This window comes from Oncorhynchus nerka, linkage group LG17 (assembly GCF_034236695.1).
Source record: "Oncorhynchus nerka isolate Pitt River linkage group LG17, Oner_Uvic_2.0, whole genome shotgun sequence".
NCBI lineage: Eukaryota > Metazoa > Chordata > Actinopteri > Salmoniformes > Salmonidae > Oncorhynchus > Oncorhynchus nerka.
In genome coordinates this window covers 28,191,334-28,214,881 of record NC_088412.1, presented here as the reverse complement: position 1 = coordinate 28,214,881, position 23,548 = coordinate 28,191,334, and the positions used below count along the sequence as shown (strand labels likewise).

General features: G+C 40.8%; 3 protein-coding genes across 7 annotated transcripts in view; all 3 read left to right on the top strand.

Moving 5' to 3' along the window:
• LOC115145013 (torsin-1A-like) lies at nucleotides 1-5,878 on the top strand. Its single transcript, XM_029686219.2, has 6 exons — nucleotides 1-303; nucleotides 685-807; nucleotides 912-1,177; nucleotides 1,472-1,647; nucleotides 1,784-1,908; nucleotides 2,131-5,878. Exons 1-6 carry the CDS (start codon nucleotides 138-140, stop codon nucleotides 2,376-2,378), a joined length of 1,104 nt encoding a protein of 367 aa, XP_029542079.1. The 5' UTR covers nucleotides 1-137; the 3' UTR covers nucleotides 2,379-5,878.
• Nucleotides 5,879-7,234: 1,356 nt separating this feature from the next.
• LOC115145012 (calreticulin-like) lies at nucleotides 7,235-11,720 on the top strand. The gene is made up of 9 exons (XM_029686218.2): nucleotides 7,235-7,510; nucleotides 7,830-7,931; nucleotides 8,094-8,297; nucleotides 8,487-8,581; nucleotides 8,816-9,025; nucleotides 9,126-9,239; nucleotides 9,415-9,558; nucleotides 9,695-9,787; nucleotides 9,925-11,720. Exons 1-9 carry the CDS (start codon nucleotides 7,417-7,419, stop codon nucleotides 10,102-10,104), a joined length of 1,236 nt encoding a protein of 411 aa, XP_029542078.2. The 5' UTR covers nucleotides 7,235-7,416; the 3' UTR covers nucleotides 10,105-11,720.
• An 86-nt stretch (nucleotides 11,721-11,806) lies between these two features.
• LOC115145011 (epidermal growth factor receptor substrate 15-like) overlaps nucleotides 11,807-23,548 on the top strand; it is a 30,883-nt gene continuing 19,141 nt past the window's right edge. For 4 of the 5 annotated variants that reach the window (XM_029686216.2, XM_029686215.2, XM_029686213.2 and 1 more), the window contains exons 1-11: nucleotides 11,807-12,109; nucleotides 14,537-14,578; nucleotides 15,088-15,177; nucleotides 15,288-15,335; nucleotides 15,672-15,767; nucleotides 20,690-20,752; nucleotides 20,992-21,117; nucleotides 21,376-21,435; nucleotides 21,918-22,130; nucleotides 22,222-22,367; nucleotides 22,647-22,809. In XM_029686216.2, the coding sequence (XP_029542076.2) occupies nucleotides 12,083-12,109; nucleotides 14,537-14,578; nucleotides 15,088-15,177; nucleotides 15,288-15,335; nucleotides 15,672-15,767; nucleotides 20,690-20,752; nucleotides 20,992-21,117; nucleotides 21,376-21,435; nucleotides 21,918-22,130; nucleotides 22,222-22,367; nucleotides 22,647-22,809 (1,074 nt within the window). In that variant the 5' untranslated portion in view covers nucleotides 11,807-12,082. The remainder of the gene's footprint in view (nucleotides 12,110-14,536; nucleotides 14,579-15,087; nucleotides 15,178-15,287; nucleotides 15,336-15,671; nucleotides 15,768-20,689; nucleotides 20,753-20,991; nucleotides 21,118-21,375; nucleotides 21,436-21,917; nucleotides 22,131-22,221; nucleotides 22,368-22,646; nucleotides 22,810-23,548) is intronic. The other variant, XM_029686214.2, reaches the window with a different exon arrangement.

Here is a 23,548-nt window from a genome sequence, read left to right as displayed (position 1 = left end):
TGGAGAGCATTTCCTGTGTTTTACCATGAATACATTTTTCAGGACTGCCTGCTTGCATCGTAGGCCGGTGGAGAGGTTTGAATAGGTATAATCAAAGATCGCCGCTTTCTGATAACCGCAAATATACGACATCACTGATGTTCCTCTACCAACTGTTGCCCTTCCTTTGGGCTGTGTCTGCAAATGCAGATTTCTTTCAATTTGACACTATTTCAAATGCATCTACGTATTATTTCAATTATATTTATTGTAATATATGGGAAGGGGAGTGTCAACCTAATCAAGATGATACGACTCAGCAAGGTGAGGTATTTTTTATTTCCCTGAAAGGTGTTTTTTCTTCTTCTTTTCATTAGAAATATTAAAATTGGGAGACAGTTCTCTCGTCAGTCTGGGGTGTAGTTAGGATCAGAAACACCTGCACTGGAGCTTGTAGTTATCACTGTCCACATTTTCGCGTGGTATAAATTCGTTTTTACATAGGTCTATTTCTATTACAATGTAGAGACGGTGAGCAACAATGATTAGAAAATGCAGAGGAAAAAGCTTATTTATTTATGAACCAGTGATTTATGAGCCAGCTTTTTCCCTGCACAACTTGTATTGAGCAGAAATGATAGTGTTGTTACATTTATTGCAAACAGCTATGTGCATAACTGTATTACATTTGTGTGCTCTTTTCAGTACCTACGAGGGACCTGTGGGCAGGATTTCCTCAGGACTACATCAGTTTGCTGTCACAGTGGTATTGCAGCCTGGGACAGTGCTGTGAATCAGGGGATTGTCGGATAACAAATAATATTACAGGTATGAAGTCATATTGAGCAGATATTATCATTCATGTATATTCCACCAGCATGTCATTTTTGTGTAGTCCTCATTTTCTCTGGATTTGATGTGATTTCCCCCAGGTTTGGCTAGTGATCTACAGCTAAAGCTTCACGGGCAGCACCTTGCCCAATCAGTGGTTTTGAAGGCTGTGCAGGGCTTCATCAATAACCCTGAATCCAATAAGCCATTGACCCTCTCCTTTCATGGCTGGTCTGGCACCGGCAAGAACTTTGTGGCCCGGATTGTAGCTGACAACATGTACCGGGATGGAGTGAAGAGCGAGTGTGTGCGTCTTTTCATCGCCCCATTCCACTTCCCCCATGCCAGACTGGTGGACACGTACAAGGTGAGCCTAGCTGGCACAGACTTGACTCCTCTCTGCCAGGAACATGTGCAGAACAGAATTACTTTATGTTGTCAATATCACTGTCACTATTTGAAAAGGATAATGCCACAATTGATTCGATGACACAACTTGATCTAGACCAGAGTAGGAGTTTAAAAATATAAGTCGAAATTCAGCAAATTATAATAACATGTAGAGGAATACATGTGCATTTTAATATCTTGAATATATTGCACACCAAATATGGGAGAGAGAGGAGATATTTTTGTGCTCACCATAGAGCTCTCTTTCCAGGGCCAGCTCAGAGAAGCTATCCGGGACATGGTGCTTCGTTGCCCACAGACACTTTTCATCTTTGATGAGGCTGAGAAACTGCATCCGGGCCTTATAGATGCCATCAAGCCCTATATGGACCATTATGACAATGTGGATGGGGTCAGCTACAGGAGAGCTGTCTTCTTATTCCTCAGGTTAGCCATACATACCCTACCAATTCTTGCAAGGACTCTTCCACATACTCATGTAAGGAAACTTAACTGTCCACGTCATGGCTAAATGTCTCTGAGATTTTCCTATCACTAAGATGTTTTGTAATATTTCCTTTAGTAATATTGGTGGGACAACCATCAACGATGTGGCCTTGGACTTTTGGCACTCAGGGCAGAACAGAGAGGACATTGGGATGGAGGACTTGGAACACCGGCTTCGTGCTGAAGCTATGGAATCTCAAGGTAGTGGCTTTACAGCAGTGGCTTGACAATCACTCACACAAATTTCAGCATATACTGTATGTTTTCACAGGCAAGATTGAAGATGCTACACTACACTGTGAACACACAAACTCCGTTTTCAAACAGACAGATTAGAAACGGCTTAACATTTTGAATTTCGTAACATTTAAGTGAAACTGCAACATGTTCAATTGTGGATTTACCTATTTGTCTGCTTTCCAGGAGGCTTTGCACAGAGTGAGCTGATGTCAGGCCATCTTATTGACTTCTTTGTGCCCTTCCTACCTCTGGAGTACCGTCATGTCAAGCTCTGTGCCCGTGATGCCTATGCAGCGCGGGGTCTGGAGCCAGACGAGGGAACGCTGGACGAAGTGGCAAAGGCCATGCTATATGTACCCAAGGAGGAGAGGCTGTTCTCTGCCCAAGGCTGCAAATCCATACCACAGAGGATCAATTTCTTCCTCCCCTAAACAGACTAATGCAACCCAGAAAACACACAGTATTTTAGCAAAAACAAAAAAGTATGATGACATATTGAACAATGTTGCAGTGTGGTGTTTCCACGCCTCACCCTACACTGCCAAGAAAGCAAGCATAGGGCATCTGTCTCTTGTAAGATTATATCTGATAACCAAATAAGAGATTTTACTAGTGTTCATTTTCAACTTTGATTTTTCCCTGCTCATTAGACTACTTATGCACTGATTTTTAGGTCAAGCTCAGGTCAACTCTGTAGTATTAGTATTTGCATGTATATATCTATAGTGCATTCGGGAAGTATTCAGACCCCTTGACTTTTTCCTCATTTTGTTACAGCCTTATTCTAAAATTTATTAAATTGCCCCCCCCCATTAATCAACGCACAATACAACATAATAACAAAGCAAAATGTTTTTATTTTTATTTTAGCAAAAAAAATTAACTGAAATTACATTTACATAAGTATTCAGACCCTTTACTCAGCAGCGATTACAGCCTCGAGTCTTCTTTGGTATGATGCTACAAGCTTGGCACACCTGTTTTTGGGTAGTTTCTCCCATTCTTCTCTGCAGATCCTCTCAAGCTCTGTCAGGTTGGATGGGGAGCGTCGCTGCACAGCTATTTTCAGGTCTCCAAAGATGTTCGATCGGGTTCTAGTCCAGGCTCTGGCTGGACCACTCAAGTACATTCAGAGACCTGTCCCGAAGCCACTCCTGCGTTGTCTTGGCTGTGTGCTTAGGGTCTTTGTCCTATTGGAAGGTGAACCTTTGCCCCAGTCTAAGGTTCTTCACGCTCTGGAGCATGTTTTCATCAAGGAGCTCTCTGTACTTTGCTCCGTTCATCTTTCCCCTCGATCCTGACTAGTCTCCCAGTCCCTGCCACTGAAAAACATCCCCACAGCATGATACTGCCACCACCGTATGGACGGTGTCAGGTTTCCTCCAGACGTGACGCTTTGCATTCAGGCCAAAGAGTTCAATCTTAGTTTTATCCGACCAGAGGATCTAGTTTCTCATGGTCTGAGAGTCTTTTAGACTCCAAGCGGGCTGTCATGTGAATTTTATTGATGAGTGGCTTCTGTCTGGCAACTCTACCATAAAGGCCTGATTGGTGGAGTCCTGCAGAGATGGTTGTCCTACTGGAAGGTACTCCCATCTCCACAGAGAAACTCTGGAGCGCTGTCAGAGAGAGGTTTTTGCTTTGACATGCACTGTCAACTGTGGGACCTGATATAGCCGGTGTGTGTGTGCCTGTCCAAATCATGTCCAATCAATTGAATTTACCACAGGTGGACTCCAAGCAAGTTGTAGAAACAGCTCAAGGATGATCAATGGAAACAGGATGCACCTGAGCTTAATTTCGAGTCTCATAGCAAAGGTTGAGTACTTATGTAAATCAATTTTTTTAAATGACATTTTATATCTATATTACATTTCTAAAAACGGTTTCCCCTTTGTTATTATGGGGTATTGTGTGTGGATTGATGAGGAAGAAAATTATTTTTGATACATTTTAGAATAAGGCTGTAACGTAACAAAATGTGGAGAAAGGGAAGGGGTCTGAATACTTTCAGAATACACTATGTTTAGTTGGCACTGAGGAAAAATTACAACTATCTGCTTAAGCAGTGGCTGGCACATCCAATGCAAAGGAGGAAATACTGTATATTACAGTAAACTAGGTAAAATATAATACATACATTTTCTTAGTAATTTTTAATGATTATTCTGGAATTGTTTATAGATTACTTGTTTTACGGGTGAACGAAATATTTCCAGGTTTGATTTGATTAATTTAGCCTTTTATTTAACCAGGTAGGCCAGTTGAGAACAAGTTCTCATTTACAACTGCGACCTGGCCAAGATAAAGCAAAGCAGTGTGACAAAAACAACACGGAGTTACACATAAACAAACAGTCAATAACACAAAGGAAAATAAAATATGTACATTGTGTGCAAATGTAGAAAATATATACGAAGAAAGAAACTATATATACAAGGGACGGGCCAATCAAAACATCCCATTGCTACGCCATTACAAACAGTATGACATCATTTGAAATCATTTGGAACCTACTGAATAACTACAATTCAGGTTAGAAGAAAGTAGTATAAGTGTGCAGGAGTACAGGCAGTCACTTATGGTGTTGAAATGTTTACTGAACTAAATGGTCTTGAGTAATTCCAAACATTTTTCCCCTAAAATTATTTTTTATCTTGAATTATTGAATGTTGCATTTACTTAAGTTTAGTATTCCAACAATGCTTTGATATGTTTTTTTTTGTTGTCCAATGGAATGTGTTATAAAAATAGCCCATTGTGAAGATTGAAATTAGCAAGTATGTATACTGAACAAAAATATAATGTAACATGCAACAATTTCAACAATTTTACTGAGTTACAGTTCATATAAGGAAATCAGTCAATTGAAATGAGTTCATTAGGCCCTAATCTATGAATTTTACATGACTGGGCTGGGGAGCAGCCATAGGCCTACCCACTTGGAAGCCAGGCCCACTCACTTGGGAGCCAGGCCTACCCAATCATAATGAGTTTTTCCCTGCAAAAGGGCGTTATTACAGGCATAAATAATCCTCAATTTCATCAGCTGTCCTGGTGGCTCGTCTCAGACGAACCCGCAGGTGAAGAAGCCAGGTGTGGAGGTCCTGGGCTGGCGTGTTTACACGTGATCTGTGGTTGTCAGGCCAGTTGGACTTATTACCAAATACTATTATGGTAGAGAAATTAACATTAAATTCTTTGGCAACAGCTCTGGTTGACATTCCTGCAGTAATCATGCCAATTGCGCTCTTTTAAAACTTGAGACATCTGTGGCATTGTATTGTGTGACAAAACTGCACATTTTAGAGTGGCCTTTTAATGTCCCAGCACAAGGTTTCATCAGCTTCTTGATATGCCACACCTGTCAGGTGGATGGATTATCTTGGCAAAGGAGAAATGCTCACGGGCAGGGATGTAAACAGATTTGTGCACAAATTTGACAGAAATAAGCTTTTTGGGCATATGAAACATTTCAAGGATCTTTTATTTCAGGTCATGAACAGGGGACCAACACTTTAAATGTTCCGTTTATATTTTTGTTCAGTATACATATCAGCAAGTCTTTATAAATGTTCGATTGTCTGTGCTTTGCTGTGTTATGACATCTACCTGTTTTCCATCAATGTAAAAATGTATTATTAGCATATTCACTGCACAGCTTTTGTTTCATGAGGAACTGTGAGGCTGCGTTCTGAATATATTCTGTCTATGATATGGCTTCTAATGTTTTGCCCGTCTCCATACTTTTGTTGCTGTTTAATGACCCCTGTCCATATCATTGTGTGCAATAACAAAGGTATTATGGTCAGTGTCCTAGTGTCATTCAGACCAGGCAATCAGGAAAGTGGCTGCTGAAGAAAGGGAATGTGTGCTGTCCCAGAGGAATGGAATTTAAGTCATTTTAGACTAATAAAACATCCTTGATAAATGTGTCTATTTACTGTTCAATGTAAAAACCTGCATAATCAGTTGATTATTTCAGCTCAGTTGGTTACCTAATATATGGACCACTATTACGGAACAAAGATATAAGCGCATCATGGAACAATTTCAATGATTTTACTGAGTTAAAGTTCATATAAGTAAATCAGTCAATTGAAATACATTCATTAGGCCCTAATCTATGGATTTCACATGAATGGGCAGGGGCGCAGCCATTGGTGGATATGTTTACCCACTTGGGATCCAGGCCCAACCAATCAGAATGAGTTTTTCCCCACAAAATGGCTTTATTAAAGACAGAAATAGTATTCAGTTTCATCAGCTGTCTAGTCTCTGATGATCCTGCAGGTGAAGAAGTCAAATGTGGTGGGCCTGGTGTGGTTACATGTGGTCTGCGGTGGTGATGCTGGTTGGACGTACTGACAAATTCTCTAAAATGATGTTGGAGGTGGCTTATGGTAAGAAAATATACATTCAATTCTGTGGCAACAGCTCTCGTGGACATTCCTGCAGGCAGCATGCATATTGTGCACTCCCTCAAAATGTATAGACATCTCAGGCATTGTGTTGTGTAACAAAACTGCACGTTTAAGAATGGTCTTTTATTGCACCCAGCTCAAGGTTCACCTGTGTAATGATTATGCTGTTTAATCAGCTTCTTGATATACCATACTTGTCAGTTGGCTGGATTATCTTGGCAAAGGAGAAACACTCACTTTTCATTTCAACTTTATTTAACTAGGCAAGTCAATTAAGAACATTATTTTTTACAATGATTGCCTATCCTGGAAGGCGCTGGGCCAATTGTGCACCGCCCTATGGAACACCCATTCATGGTCAGTTGTGAGCCCTGAATCGAATCAGGGTCTGTAATGACACCTCTAGCACTGATATGCACTGCCTTTGACGTTGTGCCAATTGGGAGCCCATTTTCTGAGATCACTAACAGGAATATAAACAATTTGAGCGAAATAAGCTTTTTGTGTATGGACCATTTCTGGGATATTTTATTTCAGCTCATGAACCATGGAACCAACACTTTACATGTTGCGTTTATTTTTCTTCTTATGGAATGACATTAGGGGCACTTGATTTATTTCATCTGGTGCGCCGGGTAAGTGGACTCATTCTACTGCATTAGTGCAAACTCCGCTCGCCAATCCGGGAGTGTGCGAGCAATATCATGGGTGCGTAATCTTTCGACGACTGTGGGGCGTGAGTCAAAGAAACGCGTGGTCAGCTGGCATTGGCTGAAAACGATTTGTCCTATGCTTTTTTGTCAATGAATTCGATTGGTTAGACGTTGTTACGCTTTCCCTCGAGCAACCTGCTATCCAATGAAAACCAGACATCTGTTCTGAACGGAGAGAAGCGATTCCGCTGCATATAGCGGCATTTCAAGCTTCTCAACAATATAACGTGTATCTAGCTATTTGTACTGCTACATGCAGTGTATATGTAATTTATTGTATTTATATATAGCTAATTGTATTTACAATTTTAGAGTCTATTTAGCAAGCTGAAATGACAACCATGTTGATGCTTTTGCTGCCCGTATTGGTCGCATCAATTTTTGGCGAGTCCTCCGTTTATTTCCGAGAAGAATTTGAGGATGGAGGTAAGTTATGCATAAATACTTAATATATACATTTTCTTTAATTGTTTTTGGACATTTAAATGTGATTAGACCACATGTTATGTGTTGGATGAGTGTCGCAGACACAATTTCATAGCCTGCTCACTTTATGCAAAATCAACTTGACATGCTCGATGTCATTCTCATTTAGATGACATGTTCTGATTTAGTGATTATTCGTCCAAAATACCGTCCATGGATTCCACGTACTGCCCCCTATAATTTTCCCAGAACAACTACTTAGCTGCTTAGCCCTTGTCAAGTGACTCTGCACTCCTGATTTTGTATGACCATTTTGCAGATGCATGGAAAAGCCGATGGGTGGAATCCAAACACAAGTCAGATTATGGGAAGTTTGTTCATACTGCTGGCAAATTCTATGGTGATGTAGAGAGAAACAAAGGTGAGATGAGATCAAAGGTGCCTCTGTCTTAAATCCATTTTAGGATCCAGCAAAAAGATCTAGTGCATCTAGCTGTTTCTCAATGGGTCATTTGAGCTGAGTTGCTCTTGGGTTGATTTTGAGCTTTTGTTTAGTATTTCTTATACATTTAAAACAATTCAGGTCTTCAAACCAGCCAGGATGCTCGCTTTTACTCTGCATCCTCCCGCTTTGAGTCCGTCAGCAACAAAGACCAGGCACTGGTAATCCAGTTCACTGTGAAACATGAGCAGAACATTGACTGTGGTGGAGGATACATCAAGCTGTTCCCAGCTGATCTCAACCAAGAGGAAATGCATGGAGATTCCACATACAACATCATGTTTGGTGAGTCTACAGTATGCTATTTGTAAGTGGAAACATTGGCGATTAGCCTACATATATGTAATGGTGGAATGGACCATTTGTCACATTCTATATTGCGAGTCCCCTACGTATTATCAGTTGCCTGTACTTTATACCACATGCTATTGGCTGTGTGAATTTAAGTTCCTGTGGTTGTTTTGTCTGGCTTAGGTCCTGACATCTGTGGTCCAGGTACTAAGAAAGTTCATGTGATCTTCAACTACAAAGGCAAGAATCACTTAATCAACAAAGACATACGATGCAAGGTGAGAGAAGCACTGTTGTTATGCTCTATTTTCAATTAAATGCTAGCACTTGTATTCATCTATCAGCTTCACCATCTGTTATCTGACGTAACACTTCTGCTGTTCCACCTTTTTTCTCAGTAAAAAGTTAAGCGTCAGCCTTACATTTATTATTTTGTTGCAGTTTCTAAATGTGTTTAGTTTTGTGGCTAAAACTGCCACCTTTATTAACAGTTATGCTTGTGTTTTCCCTAGGATGATGAATATACCCACCTATACACACTGATAGTCAATCCGGGTAACACCTACGAGGTGAAAATCGACAACAAGAAAGTTGAGTCTGGAAGCCTAGAGGAGGACTGGGACTTCCTTCCCCCCAAGAAGATAAAGGACCCTGATGCTGAGAAGCCAGATGACTGGGATGAGAAGGAGAACATTGATGATCCTGAAGACAAGAAACCGGATGTACGTTTTAGGAGAAAATAAAGAATTGCATCAGAACACAATCTAGGTTTCTGTAGAAAATGCAGATGTAAAGGACTTTATTAAGCCACTTTTCTTTTAGGATTGGGATGTTGCTGAGAACATCCCTGACCCTGATGCCAAGAAGCCTGATGACTGGGATGATGAGATGGATGGTGAGTGGGAGCCTCCCATGGTCACGAACCCGGACTATAAGGTAAGCCTCCATGGTCGTTTGAACTGATGGCCACAAGAATCAGGTGTGCTTGTACTACACTAGGCAAGATGTCCTCTTGCCATTTTGACTAAGCTGTTTCTCACTACTTGCTTGGGTACTTGGTGTAAATAAAAAATGCATAGGGAACTAACTACTTACTTATTGTTTTTCCCAGGGGGAGTGGAAACCCAAACAGATTGACAATCCTGCTTACAAGGGGAAATGGGTGCACCCTGAAATTGACAACCCAGAATACACTGCTGACCCTGAAATCTACCAATATGCCAGCATGGGGGTGATTGGATTGGATTTGTGGCAGGTAAATTGACTGACTCTGATCCTTGATTAATATGTGACGCTGTATGATGAACATTTACTAATCTTTTGAGAATGTAAAGTTGATACGACTTTCTGTTCTTTGAGTCTTAACCAATTACCTTTTCATTCTTTTTCAGGTTAAGTCAGGCACTATTTTTGACAATTTCCTCATCACCAATGACCCAAAACTTGCAGAAGAAGTGGGGAACGAGACATGGGGTGCAACAAAGGTTAGTCGATATTGTCTTATTTACCTCCATTTCCTGTTATTAGATTGACTTTGTTGTCACCTTTTAGAAAAACTGCACACACTATAATGTAGCATCTCCTACCCTGTCAATAACTGAGCTTTTTTCTGTCTACACAGGACCCTGAAAAGAAGATGAAGGACAGTCTGGAAGAGGAGGAGAGAAAGAAACGTGATGCAGAAGAGGTGAATATAAAGGAGGAAGATGAAGATAAAGAGGAGAGGGATGAGGAAGAAGATTATGATGAAGAGGAAGAAGAGGAGGGAGAAACAGACTCTAAACTCAAGGATGAGTTGTAAACTCAAACAGGAACTTTTGAAAAGGAACCTTGTCTACTATGAGCCATTGGTGCAAGGCTGGAGATTGGGCTTTATTGGACATTCTGTTCGTCATTGAAGCTGTGCATTTATGTTTTGGTGTGAAGCTATTGTTTTAATTACATGACAAGGGAATGGGTACAAACTGACTAAGGACAGCAATTATATTGTCTGTTGCTATGTGAGTTCAGATTAGTCAAGGTTGGAGATGTTAAAGATGTTTTATCTTTAGATTTGAGACAAGTGTTGTCTGGCAGTGATGTTATGCCAGCAATTGTTTTTGAGAAGTGAACTTTCTCCTCTGTAAACAAAGCTCTACTGCTAAACCTTAAATAGTTTTCTTTCTTAAGGATAATGACCATCTACAATTTCTTGACTAATCTTTACAGAAAATAGTGTATTGTTGGTCTTAATCGGACACATTTTTGTGCCTGTACCCCAAAGGGGGGTGTGTGGCATTAAGATGGCATCGCTCTTGTGTATTGGATATGGCGTGAAAGTCTAATGCTTTTCATTTTCTGCATATGATTTTCAACAGTGCTGAGCGATTACCAGAAATGTTGACTTTTTCGGTTTTCAAACAACTAAGGGACTGACGAATGCAATTATTTGAATTAAATGTGTTTATTTTTCTCAATGAGCACATTGGAGAAACTTCAAAGATAAATCTGATCCTGCCTGCACTGTGCGATGTTGTAGTTCTCAACATTCTACTACTTAGATTAAAATTAAAAAATATTTAAACTACAATGACCCATTGCGCATCTACCTGTCGGGTCTGTTTCTTTTACGCCTGCTACGGAAGAGGCAGAAAAATGCGAGCTCGTGAGGGGTTATAGAGAGCACCTGTTGCTCTGCGAGGCGTCTCTACCTGACAATACATGATCTAATTGATCGTCATAAATATGTCATTACTTTGAACTACACAACAAAAAGTTGTTTAGACGGCATATGCAGCAGCTATGTAGACATGTGAGAAAGCCGTCAAAATAAAACATATGTACACTGAAATATTGTAATGTGACATTATGGTTAACTGATAAGCAGTAACGAGCAGTCACTATCATACTTCTATTAATTGTTTCATTATGTTACAGCAGTCAACACAAATAATCGAAATAGAAAACCATGGTTACTGTTTAATAAACAAACCGACACCTGATCCGACCTCAAAGCACGAATCGTTCAGCACAGAGGTGTGCTTGATTTAGGTTAACTGTACTATTTTTTTCCACGAATGGAACTGCTCAAGCACACTCAGGCTACCGTAAATCAAAAGTTATGAAAAATAAATCAGATTGCATGTATAAAGACGTTCAGATATTCTAATACACGAAGCAGGAGGGAGTGATGTCAGTCTCTTGGTATGTTTATTTTGGGGGCAATGTCAATTTATGTTGTGATATTACCCGTTTGGTTTTTAATGCCAATGTTTCTGCACTGCTGTACCCTCGAGACTTGTCCCAAGCTGATTGGATCTTGACCCTTTTGTAAAACATATTTTGTACTGGGGAGGATATGGATGGATCATTTAATTGTGCAAGAAAGAAATTCTGATACACATATTACTGTCCAATAATAAAACATAAAGGAAGTGAGTGTGACTCTATTGTTGCTTTCTCACAGTCCTCATTATTGTATACTGCTCCCCAATTGATTGTGTGTGTCGCGTAATTTGAGGCGGGTAAATTGATATTGAAGAATAAATCATCTGGCGAATTTCATTTTTTCCGGTGGATAGTTTTGCAGCGTTGCAGGCAGCCATTCTTTGACCGACAAGAATTCGTTTATCTCATCCACATCAACGGGCGCACTGCTGCAGTGCCATCTGACGTAGCTGGGTGAACAACCCATTCCAGTACAATAACTCCAGCTCCGGGTTTTAAAGCCACCTCGAATCTATCGCAACCATACAGTGATCGCACCGCAGAATGAAGTAGTTAGTGGGAATAGAAACACTATGGCTGACAGTCTCTCTCTGACTCAGGTAACCAAACGGTGATTAGTGTGTAGTTGCCTTGTTGTGTCAATTTATTTGAGGACTGTTGGTTGATTTGGACATATTAAAACGGGTGTGCCCCGCGGTCTCTTTAATTCTTTGGAAGTTCTCCCCAAGCTAGCTAGCTCTGCCTGGGAAAAGTTTTGCCTCTCTTGGGGACTGCTAAGTAAGGGCGTAGTTAGCTAGCTAGGCGCACAGTAGCTACTTGTGAAGTGTCAATTTTGGAATGGTTGGATAAGTAGTTAGCTATACATTTTGTGTACAGTAAAGTAGTTTCCTTTTGAGTATATTAACTCCATTGCTTTACTTTGCTGCATCTTAAAGTAATGGGAACGTTAATGTCCATAAGAGAGAAAAAAGTGCATTTGCTGTTTCCGATGTGTCTTGTTCGACTGTCAAAATTGCTTTGCAATAGCAACGTTAGCCAGCGTAGCTAATTATACCAGTTTGCCCTCACAGTAGAATGCTGTGTGAATCAGTCAGCTAGTTTAACAAAGCTAACTAAATTAGTATGTTAGCAACATAACGTTAGTTGGCTAGCTAGCTGCAACCCACTTTAACTACTCGCTGGATTAGGTAACGTTATTGTATTAGGTAGGGGATATAACGTCTGCGTTATGTAGCTAACTAGCTATCCAGTTGTAATAGTTTGCATTGCCAGTGAAAAATGTTAAATTAACTTTGTTAGCTTGCTTTCATCACAGCTAGCTACTGAGAAGAGGAACTAGCCGTCTGATATGCCTCAGCATATAGGATGGATTGTATGGTTTATACATTTTGAGTGTGGAAATTATTTGCCAGTGCTGTATTGCAATTGACTAAACTAGTAAGTTTGGCTAACATTCTAACTACGTTCAAGGACTGTCATCTGATGATATTGTTATTCTCAGCTAGCTACATATTTTGACTGAATAATGCTTACTTTAACTATACATGTTACTAACTAACGTTAGCTATCTAATTATGCAATGATTAATGTCTTTGTCTTATAGATTTTACAATTTCTAACTTTTTGCATGTTCTTTACCTAGGCTAAGCTATAGCTGTCCAAAATATATAAGACTAAACTACACTACATGTGGAGTTTAATCAGGTAGCCAAAAGACTGGGGCTTTTAGCTAGTTTGTGCCATTTCTTGGCAGCTTGTTTATTTTAACGCCTGCTATGTTTGGTTACTTGACAGCAGGGCTGTGCATTGGAAGATAAAGGATTGGATAATAAAGTACTTTAGACACACCAGCATAGTATCTGTTGCAGTTTTGTGAAGGGAATGATTGGGAGTGTACACTGCTGTGCAATTAGTCACACAAATACTGTTTAGGCTACCAACAGTTCCAGGCACAATTGTTTGCAAAAGAAAATGGGGAGGGCGGGGGGGAAATATATTGAATAATGATCAGATTATGAATTGACTATTAAAGTAACAGTCAATTAAAACAGCTTTTCAATGAGCTAACTCATGTTTTATAAAGTATTTCTGAATCAGCATATGCCATTGTAAATTTGCACTTTGTTCAAATTTTACGTTAGCATTTTGTAAAAATACAAAGGAGAAGGTCACATCCAATATTTCGCCTATTCACAGAGAAAGCTCTTACTGGTAGAACACTCCTATTGTGGATGCACCATCAGGAGCCACAGAAAGGGAATGTCAGGAAGTCCAGCTCATGTTTCTTTTTCCAGAAACCAGCATAATATACCCCCCACCCATCCCTTTATTACATTATTTGAGACATTTGTACTTGAACAGAAAATATGCTATAGTGCCTGTCTTTCATATTATCATAGGCAGATAACTGTCTCCTGATCTTTTTGTATACGTAGACTAGGCTTAGGCTATTTGTTTTATTCATTGTGTAAAATATGTGTTAGTGTAGGCTACTTCGTTTAGCCTGTTGGTTGGACAAAGCTTTCTACCTTTCAAACAACTTGGTTTCCAGAGGCACGAACACACAGTACTGAAATACACATTGCCAGTCTGTGGATGTTTTGGCCTAAATGGCATTCAAACACTGTCTAGGTATTTCATGAAAGAGTAACTGGAAAAGATGCACTGATTAATAACTAAGATGAACATGATGCTCAGAGTAAATATATTGATTTCCTTGAAAGTTAATAGGCCTATTCCCATCTTTAATGTATTAGCCCTGATTTTTGGCAGCTGCCATGACAATGGACTACAGGCTTGGCCAGAAGTCAAACAACTTTTATCAAGTTGGTCTACTGTGTGTTTGAGACAGGGGTCTGGTTATTTAACTAGCTGATGCTTGCACAGACTGAGATGTAGGCTTAGGCCTAGCTTTATTTCATATTTTCTATTCATGAGTCTTATCCTATGCTTTCTACCTTTTGCAGTGTGGTTGATGTTGGCAGTTTAAAAAAAAAAATTATGTAGTGTTTTATGTCTCTCCACAGCTCTCAAGTGGAAATCCTGTCTATGAAAAATACTATAAACAGGTAAGGTGTCATTTCAAAAGGTCTTTTTATGATTTGTTATCGAGAAAAGCCTATGGGTAGATTCCATGATTGTCTTAATGCAGGTAGTACGTAGGTTTATAAGCTGAGTAAAAGAGAAGATATCCTTTCGATGGTCTGTCAGGGCTGTTCAGATTAGGGCTCCAGATAGAATTGGAAATGCTGTGCTGCATTAGCTAGCAACTGCAGAGCTGCACTGAACATGTCTCCAGGCTTTTCTCCACTCTGTGATCTACTCTGTGGAAGAGGAAGCATCTTTATGAATTTATTATAACTCTTTGCTAATCCTGTCAGTGCAGGCTCAAAGAGGGCTATGTAAAATGGTTAGACACTGCAATGGGAAAATGTTATGGATTAAGGCCTCCCATGACCTCAAAATATTAGCCTATACTCAAGCTTTCCTGTTTGTTCAATGGAATGGCTGGAGATCTGGTGCTTTTACTGGCTAGTTCTTCTTTCTAGTGTTGATTTTGTTTTGCCCGGTGGTGTAGGTTGACCCGTCTGGTAGTGGACAGGTGGCAGCTGCTGATGCAGCCTTGTTCCTGAAGAGATCAGGCCTAGCAGACCTTGTCCTGGGCAAGGTAAGATAAGAGGAGACAGCTCATGGCCAGACACCAAGCCATGGAACTTAACCAGTATGCTAGTTTGTGGGAATCTCTGTGTGACTGAAGTCTTTAAAATGTTTTCTTAGGTCTGGGATTTGGCAGATTCAGAACGCAAGGGGTGCCTTAACAAACAGGTAGGCCAACTTTTAGGTAGTAGTTTTCCAATGTCTTGTTAGAAGTATTAAAAGATTCCTTGACTGTAGTAAGGTTCATGACAATACACTTCTGGCTGGTGGGAGCGTTGAGCCAGTAACCGAAAGGTTGCTGGATCGAATCCCCGAGCTCACAATGTAAAAACCCCACTGTTCCTTGGAAGCCAACAATGTCGATTAAGACAGCCCCCCCCCCCCCCCCCCACCTCTCTGATTCAGATGGGTTGGGTGAAATGCGGAAGACACATTTCAGTTGAATGCATTCAGTTGACTAGGTATCCCACTTTCCCTTTCCCTTCTTGTCTCTGCTCCCATCAGCAATTCTTCATTGCTCTCCGGTTGGTGGCCTGTGCCCAAAATGGACTGGAGGTGGCACTCAAGAGTCTAAATTTGGCAGTTTCTCTTCCAAAGTTTGTGAGTACAATCATCGCTGATGCCAAGACGAAAACCTGTCAACCTTAGCATGCTGACAACTTTCTACTGCATTTTCTTTATATCTGAAAGGTATTGCCGGTAACAAAGCCTGTACTTTAATTTCCACCAACTGAAATAGTCATGATTGCGTTATTATGTTTCAAAGTCTTGCCAATGCCTCGGTATGAAACATTGCCTTTCATCTTACCAGCTTTTGCACTCATTAAATCTTTTATTATTGTCCGACATCAAACTTGTCCTCGTTAATCACAAATGCTTTTAATGCATTTATTCTCTCAATTTAAGTGTGTGTGTATACAGTAGCAGTCAAATGTTTGGACACCTACTCATTCAAGGGTTTGTCCTTATTTTTTACTATTTTCTACATTGGAGTAACCAAAAAAGTGTTAAACAAATCTAAATATATTTTAAAATAGCCACCCTTTGCTGTGATGACAGCTTTTCACACTCTTGGCATTCTCTCAACCAGCTTCACGAGGTAGTCACCTGGAATGCACTTTAATTAATTTTTATTTTATTTTTTATTTCACCTTTATTTCACCAGGTAGACTAATTGAGAACAAGTTCTCATTTGCAACTGCGACCTGGCCAAGATAAAGCAAAGCAGTTTGACACATACAACAACAGTTACACATGGAATAAACAAACATGCAATCAATAATACAGTAGAAAAATCTATATACAGCATGTGCAAATGAGGTAAGGCAACAAATTGGCCATGGTCGTGAAGTAATTACAATATAGCAATTAAACACTGGAATGGTAGAATGTGCAGACGATGAATGTTCAAGTAGAGCTACTGGGGGGCAAAGGAGCAAGATAAATAAATACAGCATGGGGATGAGGTAGATTGGATAGCTTATCTGTAAATAGCCTATGTACAGCTGCAGTGATCTGTGAGCTCCTCTTATAGCTGGTGCTTATAGCTAGTGAGGGAGTTAAGAGTCTCCAGCTTTGGTGATTTTTGCAGTTCGTTCCAGTTATTAGCAGCAGAGAACTGGAAGGAGAGGAGGCCAAAGGAAGATTTGGCTTTGGGGGTGACCAGTGAAATATACCTGCTGGAGCGTGTGCTACGGGTAGATGCTGCTATGGTGACCAGTGAGCTGAGATAAGGCGGGGCTTTACCTAGCAGAGACTTGTAGATGACCTGGAGCCAGTCGGTTTGGCGACGAGTATGAAGTGAGGGCCAGCCAACGAGAGCGTACAGGTTGCAGTGGTGGGTAGTGTATGGGGCTTTGGTGACAAAACGGATGGCACTGTGATAGAATGCATCCAATTTACTGAGTATGGTGTTGGAGGCTATTTTGTAAATGACATCGCCGAAGTCGAGGATTGGTAGGATGGTCAGTTTTACGAGGGTATGTTTGACAGCATGAGTGAAGGATGCTTTGTTGTGAAATAGGAAGCCGATTCTAGATTTAAATTTTGGATTGGAGATGCTTAATGTGAGTCTGGAAGGAGAGTTTACAGTCTAACCAGATACCTAGGTATTTGTAGTTTTCGACATATTCTAAGTCAGAACCGTCCAGAGTAGTGATGCTGGACGGGTGAGCAGGTGCGGGCAGCGATCGGTTGAAGAGCATGCATTTAGTTTTACTTGCATTTAAGAGCAGTTGGAAGCCATGGAAGGAGTGTTGTATGGCATTGAAGCTCTTTTGGAGGTTAGTTAACACAGTGTCCAAAGAAGGGCCAGAGGTATACAGAATGGTGTCGTCTGCATAGAGGTGGATCAAATAATCACCCGCAGCAAGAGCATTGAGAAAAGAGTCTGCCTGAGAATTGAACCCTGTGGTACCCCCATAGAGACTGCCAGAGGTCAGGACAACAGGCCCTCCGATTTGACACACTGAACTCTGTCTGAGAAGTAATTGGTGAACCAGGCGAGGCAATCATTTGAGAAATCAACGCTGTTGAGTCTGCCAATAAGAATGTTGTAATTGGCAGTCGAACGCCTTAGCTAGGTCGATGAATACGGCTGCACAGTATTGTCTCTTATCGATGGTGGTTATGATATCGTTTCGGACCTTGAGCGTGGCTGAGGTGCACCCATGACCAGCTCTGAAACCAGATTGCATAGCAGAGAAGGTACAGTGTGATTCAAAATGGTCGGTAATCTGTTTGTTAACTTGGCTTTCGAAGACCTTAGAAAGGCAGGGTAGAATAGCTATAGGTCTGTAGCAGTTTGGTTCTAGAGTCTCTCCCCCTTTGAAGAGGGGATGACCGCGGCAGCTTTCCAATCTATTGGAGTCTCAGACGATACGAGAGGTTGAACAGGCTAGTAATAGGGATCGCAAAAATTTCGGCAGATAATTTTAGATAGAAAGGGTCCAGATTGTCTAGCCCGGCTGATTTGTAGGGGTCCAGATTTTGCAGCTCTTTCATAACATCAGCTATCTGGATTTGGGTGAAGGAGAAGTGGGGGAGGTTTGGGCGAGTTGCTCTGGGGATCGCAGGGCTGTTGACCGGGGTAGGGGTAGCCAGGTGGAAAGCATGGCCAGCTGTAGATAAATGCTTATTGAAATTCTCAATTATAATGGGTTTATTGGTGGTGACAGGTGTGCATTGTTAAAAGTTAATTTGTGGGATTTCTTTGAGCCAATCAGTTGTTGTGACAAAGTAGGGTTGGTAAACAGAAGATAGCCCTATTTGGTAAAAGACCAAGTCCATATTATGGCAGTAACAGCTTAAACGAAGAGAAACGACAGTCCGTTACTTTATGACATGGTCAGTCAATCTGGAAAATTTCAAGGACTTTCAAAGTTTCTTCAAGTGCATGAGGACCACCACAGGAAAGGAAGACCCAGAGTAACATTTCATTAGTTACCAGACCCATTGAAATTGCAGCTCAAATAAATGCTTCTTTGTTCAAGTAACAGACACATCTCAACATCAGCTGTTCAGAGGAGACTGCGTGAATCAGGCCTTCATGGTCAAATTGCTGCAAAGAATCCACTGCTAAAGGACACTAATAAGAAGAAGAGACTTGCTTGGACCAAGAAACATGAGCAATGGACATTAGACCGGTGGAAATCTGTCCTTTGGTCTGATGAGTCAAAATGAGAGATTTTTGGTTCTAACCGCCATGTCTTTGTGAGACGCAGAGTCGGTGAACGGAGGATATCCGCATTTGTGGTTCCCACCATGAAGCATGGAGGAGGAATTGTGATGGTGCTTTGCTGGTGACACAAGGGCTATTTGACCAAGAAGGAGAGTGACGGTGCTGCATCAGATGACCTGTCCTCCACAATCACCCGATCTCAACCCAATTCAGATGGTTTGGATTGAGTCGGATCACAGAGGGACGGAAAAGCTGCCAACAAGTGTTCCGCATATGTGGGAACTCCTTCAAGACTGTTTGAAAAGCATTCCAGATAAAGCTGGTTGAGAGAATGCCAAGAGTGTGCAAAGCTGTCATCGAGGCAAAGGGTGGCTACTTTGAAGAATCTCAAATATAACATTTTCATTTGTTAGACCTTTTTTTTGTTACTGCATGATTCCGTATGTGATATTTCATAGTTGTGATGTCTTCCCTATTATTCTACAATGTAGAAAATAGTAAAAATAAAGAATAACCCTTGAATGAGTAGGTGTGTCCAAATTTTTGACTGGTACTGTATACTGAACAAAAATATAACCGCAACATGTAAAGTGTTGGTCCTATGTTTCATGACCTGAAATAAAAGATCCTTGAAATGTTCCATATGCACAAAAAGCTTATTTGTCAAATTCTGTGCACAAATCTGTTTACACCCCTGTTAGTGAGCATTTCTCCTTTTCCAAGATAATCCATCGACCTGACAGGTGTGGCATATCAAGAAGCTGATTAAACAGCATGATCATTACGACAGGTGAACCTTGTGCTGGGAACAAACATGAAAATGTATGCACTCACTACTGTAAGTCACTCTGGTTAGAGCATCTGCTAAATGTAAAAAGGTGACAATAATAGACCACTTTAAAATGTGCAGTTTTGTCACACAACACAATGCCACAGATGTCTCAAGTTTTGAGGGAGCGCAATTGGCATGCTGACTGCAGGAATGTCCACCAGAGCTGTTGCCAGAGAATTGAATGTTCATTTCCCTACCATAAGCCACCTCCAACATTGTTTAAGAGTATTTGGCACTATGTCCAACCAGCATCACCACCGCAGACCACATGTAATTATGCCAGCCCAGGACCTCCACATCTGACTTCTTCACCTGCGGGATTGTCTGAGACCAGCCACCCGGACAGCTGATGAAACTGTGTGTTTGCACAACCAAAGAATTTATGCACAAACTGTCTCAGGGAATTATCCTTACTATAAAATGTGTTGGCTGTGATCAGGTCATGGGAATGTAAATGTAGTGTCTCGTTTAATAAACAAAATGAAACACAATTGATTGGTTTTGCATGGCACATCCATGTACCCTACAGGCTGACCAGACCAGTAACATAATTAAACTCAAAATATGCTATTCTATTATTTTGAAAATAAATGTTCGTAGTCTTAATGTTTCTTTAAGACCTGCCTAAACACATTCCTAATGAAGTTTGTGTGTGTAATATATATATATTAAAAAAATCATTCAAGTGATTTATCAAAATAGACACCCACCCACATTGGCACAACCCTACTCCCACTCATCACCGGTGGCAGCATGTGCATGGGATGTATAAAAGGCTTATATAATGAGGCAAGAATGTTGTAAAAATCAGACTGTTTTGAAAGGGGATCATGTAAACATTGCCTGATTTTTTTTACACTTTATTATTGTTTTTTTAAATACACATATATAAATATAAAAAATCCTGTCTTCCCCCTTAAACAAATGTTTGGTTTAGAAGCTAATTTTATACGTTTATGTGCTTTGAGCTGAAAAGGGAACCTTTGTTGATGATGCAACTTTTCTCCTCAGCAGGACACAAGCAGCCCACTTCTACTTGGGGGAGTGTCCATTGACAGCCCTTGGGTGGTCAAGGTGAGGGGAACTTATTACTATTTCTTTAAATGTAGCCTGGTCATTTTGTCCTGATCTCTTTATAACGAAAGCAGAAGCAAAGCGCATCAATGGATGACACATTTATTTGAATGTTTACTTCATTCAAATCCATTTTTCAAAGCCATGTAAGGGAGTTCTCAACTTTGCAAAATCCACCTGATTTAATTTGATCTGAAGTAGAAATTGCTTCAATCATGCACCTATGTCTATCTTTCCAGATGGAAGAGAAGCTGAAATTTGATGCAGTCTTTGACAGCCTCTCCCCCGTTAGTGGCATGCTCTCTGGGGAGAAGGTCAAACCAGTGTTGCTGAACTCCAAACTTCCAGTGGACGTACTGGGAAGGGTAAGCAGCATAGCATATCTACAGGGTTCATAAATAATTATTTTTGATGGCCGTCAGAGTAAATGCCCAATTTCCCACTGGAGGGGGGTCTTGTGTTTTTAAACATAGCCACTGCTATTTAAAGGCTTGACTGTGTTGTAATTTGTGACATAACATTGATCTGCTTTAAGTCTACGACTGGTCTATTTTACAGACTAGATACATATTATTTTTATTTTTTTGACTTGCCGAATGGACTGAATTCCCTAAATGTTGCAGGTATGGGAACTGAGTGACCTAGACAGAGATGGTATGCTTGACCGAGATGAATTTGCTGTGGTAAGGAATAGATTTATCATTAAAGTGGAGATGAGGACATTTATGCAGAAGAAATGTAGCCTGTCACTAACAGCCAAATTATTATTTATTTTTTACTCTGCCCTTGAGCCCATTTTCCGGATAGCCTTCTCCAGCTTTTATTTATATTTCATCGATATTTGTTTGCACTAATGTACGCTTGGCTTCAAGGCATCCTTGCTTTCTATCAAGGATCATGTATCTCAAAATGGAGCACTTTTTGAATCAGGGTTGTGCTATATTTGAAGTTCTCACATTTTAATGAACACATGCACTTATGTAATGGCCAGATGCTTGCTGTCAAATCTTTATTATGTGCAAGGAGGAAATGTGGACTCTGCTGTAGGTTTAGTGTGTGCTTGTCGAATAAAATAAGTTGTTTGTAAATATTGGACTTCCCCGATCTTATATTGAAATGACATGATAGGCAGATTTATAGATGTGTGTCTGTTCTCCTTTATTAGGCCATGTACCTTGTCTACAGAGCTCTGGAGGGGGAGCCCGTGCCCATGTCTCTACCTGCTCCTCTAGTTCCCCCCTCCAAGAGGAAAAAGCCCCCTGTCTCTGTACCCCCAGTGATGCCCCTTATACCCTCGCCCCCCTCCATCAAAGAGAGCCGCTCCTCCCTTTCAGGGTCTAAAACCCTGCCCTCCAAACCAGCCGCGACCCCAGTCACAGTGAGTATAGTATTCATCCCGGCATGAAAGTGGGGCGGCAAGACCTAATCCATATCTATATAGCCATCCTGTCCCCTGTGTCTCTTTTCAGTGGGCTGTATCTCCTCCAGACAAATCCAAGTATGACGAGGTGTTTGCAAAGACCGATCTTGACATGGATGGGCTGGTGTCTGGGCCTGAAGTCAGAGATATCTTCTTAAAGACTGGCTTGCCCTCTGCCACACTAGCACACATCTGGTATGATTCAGTGAACAATCTCTTAGATAACATGGGGTGCCTGGCTCTCTGCACTTGAATGTACTAATGAAACAAGGACATTGGTCGTACAGGGCTGCTTTCTGGATGCAGAGTAAGCCAATTCTTGGACTAAAAAAAGTTAACTTTTTTTCCATTTAGTAGGACTAGGCTTAATGTGGGTCTATGAAACCGGCCCGTAGTTTTAGTCAATATTCTGCCCATTGCCGGAAGGGTAAATGGATCTTTCTGTTGTGTGATGTGGTAATCTGTGTTCCACAGGGAGCTCTGTGACATTGGGGACATGGGGAAGCTTACCAGGGAACAGTTTGCACTAGCGCTGCATCTAATTAACCAGAAACTGACCACCGGTGTGGACCCACCCCAGAACCTCTCTCCTGAAATGATCCCTCCCTCTGACAGACTGAGCCTAGCAACCAAGCAGGTAACACCTTTCTATCATCCTGTACCATTTCATGCCCTCTTAGACATCCAATAATCACAAACTGTGAATATCTTGTTTGAATCGTGTGTATTTCTCTATAAAAGGACTAGGAGTTGTGTGTTTTGCTGAATAGGCTACTTGATGGTGATGCAAATTTGAAAATGTCTATTTCCTGACGTTTTACTAAACGTTTCCTTCCCTTCTCCTGTGGTGTGTGGCTTTTTGTTTTCTAGCTTGCTGCTGTGTGTCTCTCTGACCCAGTCTGTGTATGCTGTCTCTTTGCTTTCTTCCTCATGAGTCATGCATTGTACACAAGGTGGGCTCTCCCTCTAGCTGGGGACTCTCCTGAGTGTTAGCTTCACTGTGTCTCCCCCTTAGCTCCTGGCATTGTCACCCACCCATGTACCCACCTACTAATATTCCCTACCTACCCTTTTGTTTTTCTCCTAGTTTAATTAGTCATTTTTAGTGCCCTCCTTATCCATTTGTGTTTGCATGTAGATGTGCCTTCAGTGTTAATGCATTTCTTAAAAATCTCCCATCTTGTATGGGTCATTTTGGGGTTCTTTCATATTCAGTAAAATGGGTTTGATTTTATGGCGACCTTAAATTAGTTGGAGGCTCATATTTACGTTATTCAACATTGTGTTTGCCGTTCCGTCGATTTAATGTTTAGACGTTGTGTATATGTTGTAGTGTATGTACAGTATGGTCAGTGACGCGTGTGAATGTAAACAAA

Excerpts from the sequence above, each read along its gene's own strand:
- LOC115145013 (XM_029686219.2), top strand. The coding sequence starts at position 138 with ATGTTCCTCTACCAACTGTTGCCCTTCCTTTGGGCTGTGTCTGCAAAT. Across the intron at positions 808-911 it reads GATAACAAATAATATTACAG|GTTTGGCTAGTGATCTACAG; the intron begins GTATGAAGTCAT and ends GATTTCCCCCAG. Across the intron at positions 1,909-2,130 it reads TGAAGCTATGGAATCTCAAG|GAGGCTTTGCACAGAGTGAG; the intron begins GTAGTGGCTTTA and ends TCTGCTTTCCAG.
- LOC115145012 (XM_029686218.2), top strand. The coding sequence starts at position 7,417 with ATGACAACCATGTTGATGCTTTTGCTGCCCGTATTGGTCGCATCAATT. Across the intron at positions 8,298-8,486 it reads CACATACAACATCATGTTTG|GTCCTGACATCTGTGGTCCA; the intron begins GTGAGTCTACAG and ends TGTCTGGCTTAG. Across the intron at positions 9,240-9,414 it reads TCACGAACCCGGACTATAAG|GGGGAGTGGAAACCCAAACA; the intron begins GTAAGCCTCCAT and ends TGTTTTTCCCAG.